General features: G+C 37.4%; 1 protein-coding gene across 1 annotated transcript in view; it reads right to left on the minus strand.

The window, feature by feature from the left end:
* Nucleotides 1–17110, minus strand: part of CLCA1 (chloride channel accessory 1) — a 36710-nt gene extending 19600 nt beyond the window's left edge. The window contains exons 1-4 of the mRNA XM_004480906.5: nt 16826–17110; nt 12736–12876; nt 12491–12638; nt 4837–4942 (exon numbers count right to left, since the gene is read on the minus strand). Coding sequence (XP_004480963.2) covers nt 4837–4942; nt 12491–12638; nt 12736–12876; nt 16826–17098 — 668 coding nt within the window. The 5' untranslated portion in view covers nt 17099–17110. The remainder of the gene's footprint in view (nt 1–4836; nt 4943–12490; nt 12639–12735; nt 12877–16825) is intronic.
* Between the last annotated feature and the right edge of the window lie 3954 nt (nt 17111–21064).

The following is a 21064-nucleotide window of genomic DNA, read 5'->3' on the forward strand; positions in this document are numbered from 1 at the left end:
TGAATAAACAAAATTTAATAAAAAATTTTTACTGTATTTCCAAATATTTCCACATGACTGATTCCCAGAGTAGAATTATCAGATCCAAAGTTTGAATATTTTAAAGTTTATTGATAGCTTATTCTTTTCTAAGAATGACTTTTTAAACATGAAATTACTAGGTCTAGAAATAAAAAGTATTTTAGAGGGAAGCAGATGTGGCTCAGGCAATTAGGCTCATGCCTACCATATAGGAGGTTCATGGTTCAGTTCTGGTGCCTCCTAAAAAAGACAGCAAACAGGCATGACCGGCAGGCGCAGCAAGCTGACTCAGCAAGATGACATAACAAGAGACCCAGAAGGAAAATATAATAAGAGATCCAATAAAGCAGGGAGCAGAGGTTCTTGGTGCCTCCTAAAGAGAATGGGCAGACATGGCAAGCAGACATGACAAGATGACAGAACAAAAGATACAGGGAAAAACATAACTAGAGACACAACAAAGTAGGGAACGGAGGTGGCTTAAGCAATTAGGTGCCTCCCTCCCACATCAGAGGTCCTGGGTTCAGTTCCCCGTGCTTCCTAAAAAAAGAAAGAAGGGAACAGACACACAAAGTGCAAACAACGAGGCGTGAAGAGAAATAAATAAAATAAATCTTTTAAAAAACAAAACATTTTAGAGATTTGAAATAGCTTTCCAGAAAATGTATGTCAATTTATACCTCTACCGGGGAGCAGATATGGCTCAAATGGTTGAGCACCTGCTTATCATATGGGAGCTCCCAGGTTTGGTTCCTGGTTCCTCCTTAAAAAAAAAAAAAAAAAAGGAAACAAACAAAAAAAAAACAACTCGGGGTTGCTGATGTAGTTCAGTGGTTGAGCATTGGCTTCCCACTTATGAGGTCCCCAGTTTCACTCCCTAGCCCCAGTACCTCAAGATAAAAATATAAAATTTATACCTCTACCATCTGGGTAAGTGTTTATCCCATTTACAGAAACAAAGGTACTAAAAGATTCTCATTGTTGTCTAATTTGCACCTCTTTGATTACTAGTGAGTCTGGAAATTTTTATATGTTTATTTGCCATTTTTATTTCTTACTTCGTGAATTATTCTTCTCTTTTGTCTATTTTCCTATTGCAGTGTTTGTTTTCTTATGGTTTGAAAATATTCTTTATGTATTAGAATATTAAGCTTTTAAATGCCTACCTTTTTATTTTTGAAAAAATGCTTTTTAGTTTATCTTTTTATTTAGTTTATGTTTGGTTTATATGAAACAAAACTTTAAATTTATATGTAGCCAAATTTATCATTCTTTTAAGTTGTATTTTCTTCCAATTTTTGAATACATTGAAAAACCTTCACCAATTAGGGGTCTGATATTTATTAATATTCTTCTAGCTTTTTATTTTTTATATTCAATGTGTTTATCCAATTGGAACAGAGTTTATTTTTTCTTCTCACAGTTACAAATTGTCCACATACATTAAGAAAACCTGACTTTCCTCATCAATTTGTAACTCCAACAGCATTAAATAGTAATTTATTGTTTATACAAGTATCTGTCAGTCCACTTTGTTTTAATTAATATAATTTTATAGTTTATTTTAAATTTTGATAAGTAAAAATCCTCTTTATTACTCTTCTTTTTCAAAAATGTTCTTAGTTATTGTCTATTGGATGAACTCTAGGAATTTTTAAATGAGGTTAAAATGGATATACTTTTGACTAGAGTTTCATAAAACCTATATATTAATTTATATTAATCTGTCATAAATTGAAAGCCTTTCAATTTACTTTGGTCTTCTTTTAAAGCCTTTAGAAGAGTTTTATAGTTTTCTTCAAATGTATCTTCCAGATCTCTTCTGAAGTTATTCTTACTTTTATTATACCTTTAATTGCTATTATTACTAGAAAGCAGTCTGAATATTTATTTTATATCTTGCCACCTTATTGACCTCTCTTATTAATTTACTTTCAGGTTATCCCCTTTGTTTTCTAAGTGGACCACATGTCAGCTGCACTAAAGCCATTTTCTGTGTTCCTTCCTCAACCAGGTTGCATGGCTACGTTGATAGTGGCTATCCTGATCTTCTACCCAGGCCTGTCTCTGGTGTTTCTCTAATAAATATGATGTTGCCTGCAGGTGTTCAGTAGATGTTCTGTATCATATTAAGAAAGTGGGCTTCTGTTGTGGGCAGTACTGTCATTTCTGTGATTGCTTCTAGACCTTACAAATAATAACTGAAGCATTTGGAAGACAAGGGACAATATATATTATTCCTAGAGCATAATAATAAAAAAATTTATTTTTAAGAAGTCATGGTAATGATGTCAACTCTGCTAAATGTGATATGAGCAGTTACCTGTGGAAGGAAGAACATGTTGTATATGTAGATATTTCTAGAATATTTCTTAAAAGAAATGTGTAATAATCAACTTTCCCCTCAAGGGAATATGTAATGTCTAACTGTCTGGAAGCTTAGGAAAGGGAAGTGGAAAAGGCAGATGTCAGGTTCAGAATGGCACCAGTTCACTGAGATTTGAGAGGCTAAACCAACAACATATGGACATAAAGGACGTGACCCTGGGCTGTTGTCTATATAGTGCGTTTGGTACAGGATGAAGGAATTGGGTGATCTATGCATGGCTCTAGAAGACAGTTATGCACCCCATGCAGGGGAATTCCAGGTCAAAAAGGTAAAAGTGTCTATTCGTGCCTCATCAATGATGAGGGATAATAAGATGGAAGTGGACCAAGTGACAGATTTTGAATGTAATAATGAAAGGTAAAAGTGAAGAGGGGTAATGCTTCTGTGGGAGAAATGGGAAGCCAAGGCTGAGTTCTGAGACTGGCACAGCTTCCCGCTTTTGAAGCAATCGTACCAAATAAATACAGTAAATGAACCAAAGCTGGGCATATCTCCTTAAAGAATCACCAGGCTAATAAGGCTGGAAACAGAATTGGAGAGGGGTGTGTATCAACCTCTATTCTTCTTTTAAAAGAGGGGGGGTTTTGTTTTGTTTCACATTCAGAAATAAGTGTGATGGAATTTATCAAATTCCTTTTGAGTATCTTTTGGAAAAATAATTCATTTTTCTTCTTTAATAACTGATATATAGTAATAACTTACCTAATATTACAACATTTTTGGATTTCTGGAAGACATCTAACTTGGTCCAAGTATATTTGTTTTTCCTTTAATAATGTCAGATCTAATTTACTTTCTTTTTATTTTTAAAAAATTGGCCTTTATCTTTTTAGAGAACTGTATCTACAAAATTCTTTTTTGTGCCAACTGGCAGGTTTTAGTATTAGAATTATGCCAGCTTTTGAAAATAAATTGGGGTGGAGTAGCTGTGGCTCAGGCAGTTGGGTGCCCACCTCCCACATGGGAGGTCCCAGGTTTGGTTCCCGGTGCCTCCTAAAGAAGACAAGCAGACAATGAGCAGACAAACAAGCAGACAATGAGAGGAAACAATGAGCAGACAGACAAGAGAGTCATCTCAGGGTGGGGGAAAGATAAGCTGGTATATGTCCCAGAGATTTATATCTTCTATCTGTTTGTATGCTAAGCATTGAGCTGTAAATCTCAGCCGAATTGCAGCCAACATCTACTCTCCAGTTCATTGGACTCACTCTGGACAACTAACAAAATGATGATGATGAGACAATGCCCACCTACAAAAAACAGAGTATCTACAACTGCAAGCAAGACAGTTCCTTTTATCTGCCCCATAAGATCTAAGCCCCTTCTCAAACAGAAGCAGAGTAGGTATCACATTCCCAAAGTCATCAAAATTGAGTAATGAACAAAAATAAAGGAGAATGCAACCATAGACCAAAGTAGACATTATTATTGTAGTAACTGAAGAACTTGTAACATAGATATAAAGATAGTGGTTGCCAGAGGTTCTTAGGGGAGGGGGAGAGAAGAATAAGTGGATCCTGGGGCATTTTGGGAGCACTGGAATTGCTCTGCATGATATTGCAATGATGAATACAGGTCATTATACATTTTGTCAAAACTTATAACATTGCACAGTGCAAAGTGTAAATCAGAATGTAAACTACAGACCATGATTAGTAGCAATGTTTCAATATTTGTTCATCAATTGTAACAAATGTACTACACTAATGAAAGATATTATTAATAGGGGGAAATATGGAAGGGGAAGGTGGTGGGGTATATGGGAGTCCCCTATATTTTCAATGTAACTTTTCTGAAGTCTAAAACTTCTTTGGAAATAAAGTTAAAAAAATAATCAATTGAGAAATTGCCTATATTTTATGTTTGTACTAAAGAAGTTTATATATATGGAAATGATTGGTGGCAAGAACTCTCTGATAAAATTATGGAAGCCAAGAGCACTTTCCAACTGTTCAGTTTGTTTTCTACTGACACTCTACAGGGTTTAATTCAAAGTGTGAGAAGTGTTTGTTTTATTTCACTTAATATTTGTCTTTCAGGGAAGTTGCACAATACTGCCCAGACCCACTCATACTGACAAAGTTCTCACAGATAGCTCTGTTTATGTCATTGAATCTGGTTTATCTTTTAGGTACAGGAAGTGTGGAGACACTGAACCTAACAGCTGTGAATTTCATATAGTTGGTACACTGAAAAAAGAAGAGGCAAATATTTGTAGCTGCAGAGTAGAGAATTAAACTAATTGAAGCTCTTATGAAATGAAAAATAGGTAGTCTTGTAGGAACCTAAAAAAGCTGGCACTAAGAATGAATTGAATTATAGGTAGCAAATAAGAGAAAAGACTAGTATTTTTAAGCAATCAATTCAAGAAAAAATTGTTTGCATCTTAAAATAGTTTGGGAAAAGTTAAATCAAAATGTTCATACCTTACTGGTTGGTTTTTTCCTTTGGATAAGTAGAATTTCTGGTCATTATTGTATTCATCAAATACTCCCCATCGTAGATGAGCCCACTCATGGACAAATGCCCTACCTGTGGGAGAATATTTTAAACGCACGATTACAATAGGAATGGCAAATCTCTAACACGGGAGGGTAAAAAAATTCTTTTGAATGCTTATTATGCTCAATGTTTATTTATTTATTTTTAATTGAAATTCTGATTTCCTGAGAAAGAAAAATCTAAGAGGACAACTGTATGTTCCTGTGGACTATAAGTTCTTATTTTGGCTCATTAAATGTTAATCAGATGCCAGGCCGTTATTCGTACAGAGATGAAACAGTAGCCCTGTCCTCACATGGCTAATAGCTGAGTGAATGACACACATGATCAGACAATTACAATGCCCAACGTTGCAAGTGCAATGTGGAGGTCTCACAAGCTACTTTGGGAGCCAGAGGCATTCATGGGGCAGCCAGGACAGCATCCTCGATTTGTCCTTTTCCCTCCAGGCTCATCTCTAATCAAACTCAAGGCCTGCCTCCTCCACTTCCGCCTTTTCGCTTTGTTTCAGTCTTGTTGCCACTACTCCTGAATTACTGCGTCAGCCACCTACCTGGCTTCCAGGTCTCCAGTCTTCACTGGCTCCTCGCCATGCTGCTCAGAGGAAGCCCAACTCCTTAACATGGCAGGTCCCCAGTGATGGCTCCTCTCTGCAGCCTTATTTCTTGCTGTTTTCCCCCTACTTCCAAAATTCTAGAATCTAGATGAATTCCAGAACTTCTTTTTTTTCCAGGCCATACCATGCTCTTGTTCATCTCTGGTCCTTTTCACATAGTTTTCCTCTGCTTGGAATACCCTCTTCCTGTTTCTGCCTGTACAATTCCTACTCACCTTTCAAAACTCAAACTTATGCCCACCTAGAAGCCTTCCCTGACATGTCCACACTAGGCCAGGTATCCGTCCTTTCCACTTTCATTATATGGCACCATGGCACTTATCACTTTGTATTGCCATTGCTGTCTTCTTGCCGTCTCCCACACTAAACACATATCTCCATGGAGACAGGCATCATGACCTTTTCAGGCACATGGTGTCTAGAACTTAAAGTCACTTGTTAGATTTGGATGAATCTTAGTGACTTAGGTGCAACTTGGTTTTTGGAATGTAACTTCCAAAGTAGGCTGAATTTGGAAAGTTGGACATATTAAGGAAGGGCCAATACCCCACACGGAAGACTTAGGCTTAATTCTGTAGGTTCTGGGGAACACCTGATGGCCGCTTAAAGGTAAGGGAAGACTGTGAGAAGCAGGAGTGGAGATACAGAAAGGAGCAGGCCAGAGATGGGCTAGGATATGGTGACCACCAAGCTGGGGGTAGGGGCAGGAGCAGGATGGGACAGTTAGGCAACTCAGTTCAACATATGTTCATTAAGCCATATGTTGAGAATTTTCTGTTCCTGCCATGGAGGTGAAATGAAGTGTTGTAAAAGAATAATAAAGATATTTTGACATCTCTTTCTCAGTGCTCTTTGGGTTGGGGCGGCGGGGAGAGGGAAGAACCAAGGGTTCTTTTGTTTGCTCATTTGTTTTCTCTGCCTTGTCTGTTAAAAAGAAGAAAATCAAGCCAGTTCTGAAGGATTCTAATCTTTGTGCAATGGTAAAGAAATACAATATTAGTATTCTGTAACTAATCACATTCGATTACACTTGAAAAGTAAAAATTATATTCCATTGCTTGTTTCTTTTAATATTTCCTCCAAAGACTGTTCATCTGAACATTTTTAATGTAATTCATATGATTCTTTACTAAAGAGTTTAGCTTGCTGAGGAATATTGGAACGTTTTCTTCAGTGAAAAACAGAGCTGAAGGGCAAGGATATGCCTCCTGCTACTCAAAGTGTGGTCTGTGGAGGAGCATCACCTGGGAGCTTGTTAGAAATGCAGATTCCTGAGCCCCGCCCCAGAACTACTGCATACAAATCTGCATTTTAACAAGTTCCATTTATAATCTGAATCCACCAAAAGTCTGAGAGCACTGTGCAGCAACACCATTTGGTAGCTCCCACATAAATTCCAGGCAAGAGGTACAATTCAGGGTGCAATTCATGCAGGTGGGAGTCACCTCACAGATCCATTGAAACCTAATTCAACTGTCTGCCTATTCACTTATTTAACTCACTCTCCCAATAGACTTATCAGGGGCTGAATCTTACTTATCTTTACATCCTCAATGCCTAGCAAAGTAGCTAGTATTCAGAAGGTGCTCAGTTTGGAAACTTAAATTTGGAAGAGATAAACACCAAGAAAATTTATATGCTCAAAAAACCTTGTGAAAAATAAGGAATTTAAAGAAAACAAGTGACATTAACATGTCTCTCTCTCTCTATAAAAATGTATTGTACAGAACAGAAAATGTTCTGGGGAAAAAGTAAGGAGAATAGACTTAAAACAACTGCTTTTTAAAACAGAGTAGTGATATCCTCTCCTCAGGACAGTGGCTTGAGATAAAATTTTAGCATGTGGAATTTGAACCTATGTTATTCTGTATTTTAACATAATAATCATATTTTATGTTACAATGGAATAATCATATATCTACATTAAACTTTAGTTATTATCTGATAGTATAATTTCTAAATGTTAAAAGTACTATATCTTATACATGTATGCAAAATATGAAGATTGAATTTCAATGTTCTGAACTTTGTTTCACCCCTCCCCACTGTTTTTATTGTCTATATCCATTAGCTGCATAATATGCTTTATCTATTTCTCTTTTTGTCTTCTCTTCTTGTCTTTCTCCTCTAGGATTCACTGGGATTCGATCCTGGGGACCTCTGATGTGGAGAGAGGTTCCCTGTTCATTGAGCCACTTCAGTTCCTGGTCTCTACGCTTCACTTTGATTCTCCCCTTCATCTCTCTTTTGTTGCATCATCAGCTTGCTGTGTGACTCACTTGCACAGGCACTGTTTCATCACACAGGCTCTTGGCTCACTAAATGGGCACTCAGCTCACTGTGCAGGCACTGGCTCACCACACGAGTACCCACATGGGCACTCAGCTCACTGCATGGGCACTTAGCTTACCATGCAAGCACTCAGCTCACCATGCAGGTACCAGTTCTCTGTGCAAGCACACTTTCTCTTTTTCTTTTTCACCAGGAGACCCTAGGGATTGAACCTGGGTCCTCCTATATGGTAGGTGGAGCCCTTATCACTTGAGCCACATCCGCTTCCCAAAATCTTTGTTTTAAGTGAAGAACTATGCTATCGTAGTTTATTTTGAATATGTGTGCTTACTTACAAAAATGATGCTATTGTCCGAAAGGAGTGTGGAAAGATGGCAGTGCACAAAACTCAGCAATCAGTCCTTCTACCAAAATAACTACTGAACTAGCAGGAACCACTTGTATCAACTATTTTGAAACTCTATGATCTTGAGGAACATGGTGTGGCATGAGGGAGGAGTGGGAGGAAGAGTTTGGTAAATTGTGGTAAAGACCAATGAGTTTCACGTTCCTTGCAGTGGCCACCACCTTCCTTCCCGCAGCAACAGTGGGGACTAGAACTCAAGCTTATGGTACAGCTTGCTGATGCCAGGGGACACATAAAGACCCAGTCCTCCAAGCTCCAGGTGTATGTGATCTAATCTCTAATCACTACTTTTGATCAGCCACTTCAGCTCTCTAGGGCCTGGCTTTGAGGTTGGCCATTGTTCCATGGCCCTTCAAGGAGGGGTGGCAGAGGAAACTTAAAGAGAGTAAACTTCCTCAACACTACTGAAAACAATTAAGGGACTGCATTAACTGGGCAAGTTCTGATTCAAGAGAATGCAACTTCAAAAGCCATGGAAGAAGGTCCTTGCTAACTCTTCCCCAGCCCCCTTCATAACACAAGGTAAAACTACCTTGCATTCCCTTTGTAGGTTCCTGTCCCTGCCACAGAGGAAGCAGAGTGGTCTCTCTGTGTACATTGGGGTGCCTGTATGTCAATGTCAATCTATCAGGTAGAAGTCTAAGAGAATGAGATGGGGAACATGTCAGGCTTGTCCTCCAAGAATTTGTCCAGGAGGCAGAGAAACCACTTTCAGACAGTTGGGACAGTAGAAAAACAATTAAGTTGAAATAGCCTGAGGCAAAGGACTTCCTGCATTAAGTCACTCGAGAGCACCCAGGAGGGGGTGAAAGCCTATTTCAAAGGGAGTACACTGGGCATACATTTGAACTCCTGTAAACTGTAAATGGGAAATTCCTAAGGCCTCTATCAATCACAAATCTTGAAAAACAAGCAGGATCCAGGGCCCCACTCAGGCTCAGATAAAACAAACAAAGCAACTGGAAATGCTGGCCCCTCCAAAAGAACAAGATGAAAATCCAGAAACCAGAAAAATAGACTTTAGAATTGTCAGACAGAGACTTTAAAAAAAATAATCCTCAATATGCTCAAGAAGATAAAGGAAAACCTGGAGAAAGAACTAAAGGATATGAGGAAAACAATGAATGAACAATACGGGAATCTCCTTAAGATTTTCAATAGGAAAAATACAGAAATACTGGAGTTGAATAAACAATAATTATACTAAAAAATTCTCAAGATGGTTTCAACAGCAGATTGGAGAAGAAAGAAAAAGAAGAAGAAGAAAAAGCAGAAGAAAGAAAAAGTGATCTCAAAGACAAGACAAGTGAAATGATTCAGATTGAGGGTGGAAAGAAAAAATAATAAAACTAAAAAAATGAATAGAGCCTAAGAGACCTGTGGAAACCATCAAGCATACCTATATATGCATTATGGGAGTCCCAGGCAGGGAAGAAAAAGAAAAAGGGGCAGAAGGAATATTCAAAGAAATAATGGCAGAAATTGTCCCAACTTTTAAAAAAGACATGAATATGCACATTCAAGAAGCCAAATAAACCCAAAACAGGATAAACTCAAAGAGAACCATGCCGAGACATATAATAATAAAAATTTCCAAGGCCAAGTACAAACAGTTCTGAAAGCTGCAAGAAATAAGCAATGAGTTATGCACAAGGAAATCACAATGAGATTAAGTGTTGATTTCTCATCACTAACTATGAAGGCAAGAAGACAATGGTACAAAATATGTAAAGTACTAAAAGAAAACAATTACCAATCAAGGATATAAAATATTTGGCAGTATCTCTTTCCAAAGTGTGGGACAGATGAAGACATATCCAGAAAAAAAAGGGTGAGGGAGTTCACTATTACTAAACCTGCACTACAAGCAATGCTAAAGGGAGTTCTTCAGACTGAAAGAAAAAGGTTCTAGACACTGGATCACAGTGACATAAAGAAATAATGACCTTCTGTAAGGGTAACCATATGAGTAATTATAAATGCCAGGATTGTTATAGTGTATTGTTTGGAATTTAACTCTTCTTCTTACTTCTTACAGGTGTTAAAATGAAAATGCCTAAAAAGTAATGATAAATATATGGTTTTAGACATAAAGTGTACAACAGTAATTTGTAACAATTATAAAAAAGGTGGGGGGTGATGGGGTATAGGACCAATGTATGTGTATGCTATTGAAAATAAGTTGATGTCAAATCAGATATGATTATTAAAGATTTAGGATGTTAAATTTTAACCCCATGTTAATCACAAAGAAAATACATGAAAAATATATTCAGAAAGGGATGAGAGGATTCAAAATGGTATAATACAGAAAACATGAATATGGAAGTAGGCATTCATGGAAGAATTGAAGTCAAAAAAGGTATAGGACTTACAAACAAAAATAGCAAAATGGTAGAAGTAAATACTGCATTATCAGTTTGTTAATTTAAATGTAGATGGATTAAACTCTCCACTCAAAAGGTAGAGTGGATGAAAAAAAAGCATGATCCAACCATACGCTGTTTTTAAGAGACTAAACTTAAAAGACATAAGTAAGTTGAAAGTGAAAGGATGGAAAAAATTATACCATGCAAGTAGTAACCAAGAGATAAAACAGACTTTAAGTCAAAAATTGTTATGAAGGACAAAGAGGGTGATTATATACTGATAAAGGGGACAATTCAACAAAAATATATAACAGTTACAAATATACATGTACCTAACAGCAGAGTTCCAAAATATATGAAGCAAATATTGACATATTTGAGGGGAGATATAAATGGTTGTACATTAATATTAAGAGATTTTGATACACCACCTTCAATAATGGATAGAATATCTAAACAAAAGATAAATAAGGAAATAGAAGATTTGAAAAAAACTCCAAAATAGTTATACCTAACAGAGCATATACAGAATACTTCACCCCACAACAGAATACATATTCTTCTCTAGTGCACATAGATCGTTCTCCAGAATAGATCATATCTTAGGTCACAAACAAGTCTCAATAAATTTAAAAATATTGAAATCATAGAATGCATATTCTCTGACCACAGTGGAATGGAAGTTGATATCAATACAGATGAAAAACTAGAAAATTCAGAAATATGTAGAAATTAAACAATGTACTCTGAAATAGCCAAAAGGTCAAGTGAGAAATTACATGGGAAATTAGGAAACATCTTGAGAAGAATGAAAATGAAACGGAACAAACCTCAACTTTTGGATTGCAGTAGAGACAGTCCTGAGAAGGAAATTTACAGCTCTAAATGCTTACATTAAAAAAGAAAGATTTCAAATTAGAGACTTAATTTTAAACTGGAGAATCTACAAAGAAGAGTAAACTAACCCAAAGTGTGCAGAAAGAAGAAACTAACAAAATTTAGAGCAGAGATAAACGAAATAGAGAATTTTAAAAATGTAGAGACTCAACAAAACCAAAAGTTGGATCTTCGAAAAAATCAATAAAATTGGCACGCTTTTAGCTATACTGACAAAGAACAAAAGAGAGAGGACACAAATCACTAAAAATCTGCAACAAAATACCAAGAAACTGAATCTAACAGCATATTAAAAAAAATTCTACACCACAATCAAGTGGGATTTATCCCAGATATGCAAGTTGGTTCAACATAAGAAAATCAATTACGTAATATACCACATTAACAGAACAAAAGAAGAAAACATATGAAGAAGTTATGTTGAGTGAAATAAGCCAGACATGAAAGGACAAATATTATATGATTTCACTGATATGAAATAATTAGATAAGCAAATTTGTAGAGTCAGAAACTAGAATATAGATTTTCAGGATGGGGTGGGGTAGGGAATGGGAGTTAATGCTTAATTGATAGAGAATTTCTGTTTTGGGGTGATGGAAAAGTTTTGGTAATGAATCGTGGTAATTGGGAACATAATTAACAGCACTGAATTATATATTTGAATGTGGTTGGAAGAGAAAATTTTAGGTTGTATATATGCTACTAGAAAAACTTTTTAAAAAATCATAGGACTGTACTATGCAGTGAACCCTGATGTAACTAACCCATGAACTGTAGTTATTTGCATAATTATAAAATGTCATTTCATCAATTGTAACAAATGTAACACTAATGTAAATTGTTAATAATAGGGTGGTATATGGAAACTCTGTCTTTTATGCATTTATTTCCTATAAAACTGTAATTTCTCTAATAAAAATAATTCTATTGTCGCACTACATGAAACATAAAATTGTTATACATGAGAATATAGTAGAATATTTCTTCTGCACTCATACCTTGTGGTCCATACAGTTTTAATAATTTTCCTGCTAAGAAGTCAGGAGTGAGATGAATCTTTTCACCCATTTCTCCACACTTTCCTATCTGCTCAGTATAAGGCCCATCGTTACCAGGAGGATCACGTACAGCAACTAGAACATCAGCCTGAAATTTGAGAAAAAGTTTTTTTGTTATCACAAAATTTCAGTAAACAATTTGACCTTATTCACACTGGAGTATTTTGAATACTTGATATTCTCACATTTTTGTAGGTCTCAAGTTTTGGTCTCACATACTCAGGTTTTGTCTTCCATTTTTCAGGAATCAAAATGGCAACATTTTTGAAATAAAATCTTTTTTCTGTAGCTTCAAACATGTATGGGGATGCCTGGGTCACCATGTCCTGGGAAGAAAGAAAATATACGTAACAAATACAATTATTACTGAAGATAGACCAAATTGCCAATCATTCAAATTTATATCTATGTTTCACATTTTCAAAGGCTATCAAGACAGAAATGGTTAATTTGGAAATATCTAATAATAGCTAGGATTTTTTGAGCACTTACCACACACTCAGCATCACAGTGTAATAGTTAGCAATGTAGACTCCAATGTCAAACATTATCCTTGGTCCATCATTTATTGTGTGATACTCAGGCAATTTCCTCAATTCTACCTGAGCGTCACTTTTCCCATTTATAAATTGGGAAATATTACAGTGGCTAGTTCTTAATAATGCTGTAAGAATCAAATGAAATCCACTATGTGAAGTACTTGGAACCATGTTTTCTTATCACATTGTATTTGCTTACTAAAGTTAGCTATTAATTGCATTTCATTGGATCCTTTGAGCACCAAAAAACCTTTAAGAAACTGAGAATTATAGATTATAAGTCTAGTGGAGAGAAATTAAAACTAAAGTTAGTATGACGTCAATGCCTGCTGACACTTGTAATAATTTTGTAGCTTACTAAATGTTATGATAGTATTTATTTTTGGTATAGTACTAAGAGTTTGATATAAGAAAGTTGTATAATAATATAATTTCTTTTCAAACTGCACCTAACTTTGTTTCTCCAGAATGAAAGAGCTGCGGTGTTAAATTATAAATGCCTCCACATGCTCCCTGAGACTCATCATGACGTGGGGTAGAGAGGATATTACAAGCTATTTGTTATAGGAAGGTGTCATTTAATCTGTTTAGACTTAAAATCATTGTCCTTGACAGTGAATATCAACAGAGAAAAGGACTGAAGATTGAGCCCCGGATCCCTAGCGTTTAGAAGTGGGAAGAGGAGGAGTTAGTGCATGGGAAGGAAATCAGTAGCTCCAGGATGAGCTCATCTGCATCTAATGTTGCTGAGCAATCAGGTAAGATGACAGCTGAAAACTGGCCACGGGATTTAGCAGCATGAGTATGTGGTATGGAGACAACAGCTCCACGTGTGTGTGTGGATTCAAGAGAGTGGGAGGTGGAGAACTGGAGGCCATTGATCAAGAAGTTTTGCGATAAATTAAAGGGGAGTAGAGAAATGAGACAGCAGCTGGAGGAGGACTTAGGAGCAGGGGAATTTTATTTTTCTTTGTTTTAACATGAGAACTAGTATAACATATTTGCATGCTAATGGGAAAAATTGATAACATGCTAAAGAATGGACCATAGCAGGAGCAAACACCTTGCTGGACTGGACCAGGATTGGCTTGACTACAATGCCTAGTGCCTTTGGTGTGCTTAATAATTTCCTCTTCAAACAAACCAGATTTAACATCATACCATCTTTTAAAATAAAAGAATGGAGTCAAGATCTCCAAAAAGCCAAAAAATGAGTGTAAAAACTTTCTATTTTAGAATATAATACAATGTAACACAAGAAATGTGAATTTTCAGTGACTCTCAAGGAGAAAAGAATAGCAGCATGAAATGTTCTTGTTAATATAAATAAGGGGTCTTTGCTTTGGCATCTCTTCCAGATTTTGAGGTGACCTTATGTCCAAATAGATATTTCAACTCTTGAGGCTAAGAGAAGGTTGAATAGCATATAGGACAGGCTGGAACTTCCTAAAGGACAGGGATAGAATCTTATTCATCATTGGATTCCTAGTTCTTGACATACTGGAAATGTTCAGTAAATATTTGTTGAATTAATGAGCAAACATATGAATGAATGAATGAACGAAGTGGTTAGAGTGAGTGGCAGACTGGTCCGATAGTGCCCAACAGGCCATGCCTGCCAGCTGTGCCTTGAGGAGACTCCAAAATACTCCCGTTGTGTATCGTCTTGTGTGTGTGTGCATGTAACAGAGAGAGAGGTAGAGAGAGAGAGAGAATGCTTTTCCCTGACTCTCACTCTTCCTCAGATGTTTGAAGTGAACACTCACTGCTTCTACAGCTAGTATTGTCCAGAGTATGTCATGGATGGAGCTGCAGCGCCATCTGCCGACCTTATAAGTAGGGAAATGTTGGCTACTGACCTTTCAAGAGTTGACTTAGAAACTTCTACAAGGGCACAGGGGACAGTACCCCTTCAGAAAAAAGGTCATTGGGCAGAGAGTGAGGGATGGCCGGGAAACATGACAAAACCCACAATGAGGTCCCTCAACCCTGCAGATCTGGAACACCAAATTGGAAGAAACTCACTTTTATTAACTACTCAGGGACTTATAGCACGCTATAACACTTAAATCTTTAAATCAGGGGTTCTTAACATTTTTTTGTTCCAAGGATCCCTTTGCCAGTCAGGTGAACACCATGGACCCCTTACTAAGTCCACACTACACTGTGTGTTACTTAATGAATGTATCATACCCGTACCAACACATCCCCACAAGAATGTTTTTTTTTAATTTCAGTTCAAGCTCACAGACCCCTTGTTAATATCCCCTGCTTTAAATGCTCCTCATATAGAGAAGGAAATGGTAGAAACATGACCAACTCATTTAGTACTCATAAAAAAGCCAGTTTTCAGGAACAGAGGTGGCTCAAGCAGTTGAGTGCCTGCCTCCAACATTGGAGGTCTAGGGTTTGGTTCCCGCTGCCAACTAAAGGGAAAAAAAACAGACAACGAGCAGGGGGAAAAAAAGAAAGAAAAACAACGACAAGACAATGAGCACAAACAATGAGCAAAAACAACAAGTAAACAGAGGAGGGAGCCATCTCCAGGGGAGAAAAATTCAATTTAGTAATTGTAGTGAGAAATACACTTCTCAGGAGGAAAACTCCAAACAATGAGATGAAAGCACCCTGAATGCTCTAAAGCACCATACAAATAGAAATGACCATTATCATTAGAGATAAGGCTCTATGTTCTCCCAGTGTGTTCCTGAACCCACTGTCTAGTCAATAACAGGAAAACACTGGCCACGGTTTTCTCCCACACATTCCTTGTCTGTTGTTCCAAGTGGCCTCTTTATTTTTGTTGATGCCATTCCCAAAGTTTGAGACAATTGAAAATTTTACCCAAGGGTTCTGATTGTTGAAAGAGAGCTTTCAGAAGGTATAAATTTCCCTTTTACCAATAATAGTAATATCTGACAGTCTTCAGGATAAACAGGCAAGCTCCTCCCCCCCCCACCCCTCCACACCATTCCTGCAATTTTCTAGCCCCAAACTCCTTCCTGGCAGTAGAGGTTGTTCTTTGTCTAAACTTGGCCTTTTTGAATGTCCCCTTGTTCAGAACAAGGAACCTTTGGGGGGAACCTTCAGGGTCTTTTAACTGCTAACTTCTGAGCTCATACTCAAACTTTTCTCAGAACAAGCCTCAGTTCTTTTGGCATGGTTAAGGATGACCTTTTCCTTCCATCAGAAGGGTCAGTACTGTTCTTTAGTAAGAGATTGCACCCTGGGCTCCTACATTATGATCACAAGGAAGGGGGCTACAATTGTGAGAATAAAGGGAGAATCTGGTATTTGTCAATGGTAGAATTCAATATCTGCCAAATGTAGCTGGCTCTGCCCTAGTGCAGAACTGAAAAATTTTCAATGAAGTAATTCACAGCCAGTAAATATAGTCATGATTTATTGAGCACCAATAATGTGTCAGGGTCTGGGTTATATGTATTGTATTTGTTATATTGTCCCTCACAAGAATCCTAATGGTCAAGTATTATTATTCCCCTTTTACAGATAAAGAACCTGAGACTCAGAGACATATAAATAAATTGTCAGGTCTGCCCAGCTGCAGTTCTCTCTATCACATATATATATATATATATATATATATATATATGAACATTTATATATATATAATTCTATATATGTATTTATGAAAGCACAGATAATTGACATTTCAGACTTACCTTTTTTCTTTTTCTTTTTTATAGATAAATAGATCACACAAAATCAGACTTACCTTTATTTGTTGAATGAGTGTTTCATCTTCTGGCACATTAGAGTCAATTGCAATGACAATGCCTTCATAGCCATTATTATTCAGCTGAATGAGTGAGTTGCTCAGGGCCCCTTCCAGAAGACAAAGGGCCAAAATGAAAACAGAACTCTTAAATGGCCCCATTGCTGCACATCTCCTTTCAACTTCTCTCTTTGGAAAATTTTGGGTTTGGAGGTATCTTTTCTTACCCATATATATACATATATATATATACATATGCACATACAGACACATGTTTTTCCAAGTTAACAGAGGTGGCTTATCATGGGACTTTAACCCCTTGACCCAAAATTGTTTCATAATTGTATTTATCTCCAATATAAGGAACAATAGTTTAGTCTTACATTCTGTGTACTTTAAAATATTTCATGTTGAAAGAAACATTGCTCTTGCCTTGAGCTGTGCCAGATGCTGAGAGGGTGGGGAACCCGCATCCGGTTCCTTGGAAGGAGTCACAGGTGACAAGTAGTTTGGCTATTGAAAGATGTGTTTACTTCTTACAAATATTTGTGCAGCCACACATACCGACTCACCCAGACTACCCCCTAGCTCTCACCCCACAGAAGCCTGACTGTTGCATATGTTCAATGAGCATTCATTAAATGTAACCCACACATCCAGTTATCCTCTCATGGTGGTCTTTATTTTTAATCCCTCACTATCCTTGATATAAATCTCTGCATATATCAGCATTCCTCATAGACAAACTACTTGCACCAAAAGCATTAACAAGCAACATAGGTATTATTGAACATTGTATAATGGAGAGAGAATATAAAATTTCCAAAGCAAGCTCCCTCAAAATTTATCAGATTCTGCCTTTTCTATTCTTTATCTCTTACTAGTCCAAAAAATTTTCAAATTAACATTAAATTATTTTGCTGAAACTATTTGTCACTCATAACATGGACTGTCAGCTACTGCACAGAGTCATTTCCAAACATTTATAAACCACCTTTTTACCAATTCTGCACAGATTAAACCTCAATGTTCCATTCTCTAACTTCATTCTATTTTCTGGTGACTTATATTCTCCATGGGTTTGCTCCTTTTATTCAGTTCATAATAGTGAAATCATACAAAATTTGCCCTTTTGTATCTGGCTTACTTCACTCAATATAATACTCCAGGTTGTCATACGCTTCATGACTTCATTTCCCCTTATACCTGAATAATATTCCATCATTTGTATATACCACAGTTTGTTATCCATTCGTCAGTTGGTGGACACCAGTTTATTTTGATCTTTTGGCAATTGTGAATAATGCCACTATGAACATAGGTGTGTAGATGTCTGTTCATGTCCCTGCTCTCAATTCTCCAGGGTATATATGTAGTAGTGGTTTTGCCAGGTCATGCGTCAGATCTATATCTAACTTCCTCATGCACCGCCAAACAGATTTCCACAGCAGCTGTACCATTCTACATTCCCACCAACAGTGAAAAAGCCCTCCTATCTCTCTACATCCTCTCCAGCACTTGTGGTTTTCTGTGTTTTAAATATTGGTCATTCTAGTATGTATGAAAGGATATCTCATTGTAGCTTTGATTTGCATTTCCCTACCAGCAAGCGATGTTGAACATCTTTTCATGTGTTTTTTTCTCCATTTGTATTTATTCTTTAGAAAAAATGTCTCCTCAAGTCTTTTACCAATTTTTAGTTGAGTCATTTGTTTTTTTATTGCTGAGTTGTAGAATCTGCAGTCTTTTTTTAAAGTTTGCCAAACATCAGATGGAACTCAAATTGACTTGTTACTTTCCTGTTCTCAAATTTCTTGAAATATCTCTTCATTCCATTACTTCATTTGGTCTTCACATGGTGGTAACCTCAATTTCACCTTGCCCATTTTTTTTTTTTTTTTAACTTTGGGTCATTGTAGCAGTTTGCTATTGTTTACAAATTCTAAAAATAGATATTCAATTATGTTTATAAACTCATCTATCCCTCTGGGCATATTGGATTATACTGGATACAGAGGTTTCACTTTTATTTGATTAAATAATGATTAAGGCTTTGATTGGGCCATGTCAGTAGGCCATTGCATCCCTGTCTCCTTGGTGGACGGGGACTCACAGAGAAACCACACCACAAAGAAGGGAGTTTGAAGTTTTGTGCTGTAGCCTGGGAAGTAAGCATACAGAGGAGAAGAGCAGCTGAATTCAGAGCGAATCAAGCCCTGGACAGAGACAGAGCTGGCTGCCTGATAGTCTACAGCTGGCCTTGTGGAACAAGCAGGGCAGCTGAGCCTGGAGACAAGCCCAGGAAGAGAGGAACTCAGGAAACTGAACCCTTGCAGACATCTTGCTCTAACACGTGGCAACAGATTTTGATGAGGGAAGTAACTTATGCTTTATGGCCTGATAACTGTAAGCTTCTACCCCAAACAAATACCCTTTATAAAAACCAACCAATTTCTGATATTTTGCATCAGCACCCCTTTGGCTGACTAATGCAGTCATAAAAATTAAATCGGTACTTATTGGTAACATAATTTCAAACAATTGAATATGATACATTGAAATAGAGTGAACTACTGAATTATAAAGTGGTTTTTCAAATGATCCAAAATGTGCTTTTATATAAAAATATGTATGTATTCAATATACATATGAAATTTAAAAATTTTTAGATTCTTAAAGACTCTCGGATTTTCCACTAAATGTGTCTTTGTTCGGGTTTCCTAGAAAACAAAACCCAAGTTAAAATTATATGCTAACGATTTACTTTGAAGTTTAATTGCTGAGCAGTCAGTGTGAGAGAAAGGGAAAATGAGTTAACGAAGGCTAGGAAGCAATGAAAGGTAACGCATCACTATGCTGGCCACTGCCACACAATGAAGACCCAACAGGCCACCCTGCCGCGTACCTACCCTACCTAAGCATGCCTTGGTGCAGCCCATCAGAAGAAGGAAGGAGAGTGTTTGGTTCCTTCTCATGTCTTACAGGCAACCAACTCCCCTGCACTTCCTGGTTGTATCATTCAGCCCCTTTCGCAGCTTCTTAAAAAGAGTGTCCTCTGCCCTCTGGTGTGGGAGGAGCCAGGGATTCCAAGCAGTTTCTGGTTGGCCTCAGGCAGCGGAACCGCTTGGGTCTGCAAGGAGTTTATAGTGACTGAGGAGGCTGAACTACTCAGATCTGCTTAAGACCTTTCCTCACATGCAGCTCCAATATTACAATGTAGGGTTTGTATTTTTTGTGTGAGTGCAAGCTGTCTCACTTTTCCCCTGAGAGATGGCATAAGTCCAAACAGTCATACAATCTCCTTCAAAGCAGTGGCCAGTTGCAATCTTCCTAATTACCTAAGAAAAGAGGTTATTGAAATAAATTTCAATGCCTGCTGGTATAGCTGTTCCTCAAGGATATTATTAAGTATTTAACATTGCCTTCCTTCACTACCCATTCTTGATTTCCCATGCTTTTAGCCAGTATTTTGGCTGGCCTATCTTGTTTGCCTGTTGGGGTAACTTTGTCCTTCATCCCTGAGGGGTCTGAGCTTCTCACTGTCATGCCCTTGTTGGGTTGTGGTTGCTGCTGTTGCTTTTGACAGGTTTCAGTTGGTGTGACAGACCAAGGTTAGGCGCCTCACCAGATTCCTTCGGCCTTCCCTGGGTCTTGGGTGCTTGCTTGATGGAGAGTCCTGGTTGCTGCCACATTTGCTTTATTTCCTAATATCACGGAGTTTTCTCAGCTTCCCTGAGAAGAGGGTCTGGTTTAGCGCTGCTTCCACTGTGCTGGCTCTGGTGGGAGTTCCACTCTCTTTGGCTCCCAAGTCTGGTGTGAACAGATCCACAGAGGCTTTGGCTCAGATGAAACACTGCACCATGAGTCCTGGGATTTGGTTTCTTCAGGGGCAGTCAAGATGGGTCAGATAACACAAACCAGAGGTGCATGAAGTTAATGCCCTGCCAGACAAACTTTTACCAAAGACATAGACTATTTCCAGCATCCCAGAAGTTTCTTTTGTGTTTCCTCTTGTCAATAACTCCCCAAACTAAATCACTATTCTGACTTCTATTGCCACATAGATTAGTTTGACCTGTTTTTGGGGCCTCATGTAAATGTACACTATATAGCCTTTTGTGTTTGACTACTTTCATGTAACATCTCCATGATATTCAGCATGGTGCTTCATGTTGCAGTAATATGTTCTTTTTTCATTATTCCACTGTAAGAAATATACCACAATTTATTTATCCATTT

Source organism: Dasypus novemcinctus, chromosome 9 (assembly GCF_030445035.2).
Source record: "Dasypus novemcinctus isolate mDasNov1 chromosome 9, mDasNov1.1.hap2, whole genome shotgun sequence".
NCBI lineage: Eukaryota > Metazoa > Chordata > Mammalia > Cingulata > Dasypodidae > Dasypus > Dasypus novemcinctus.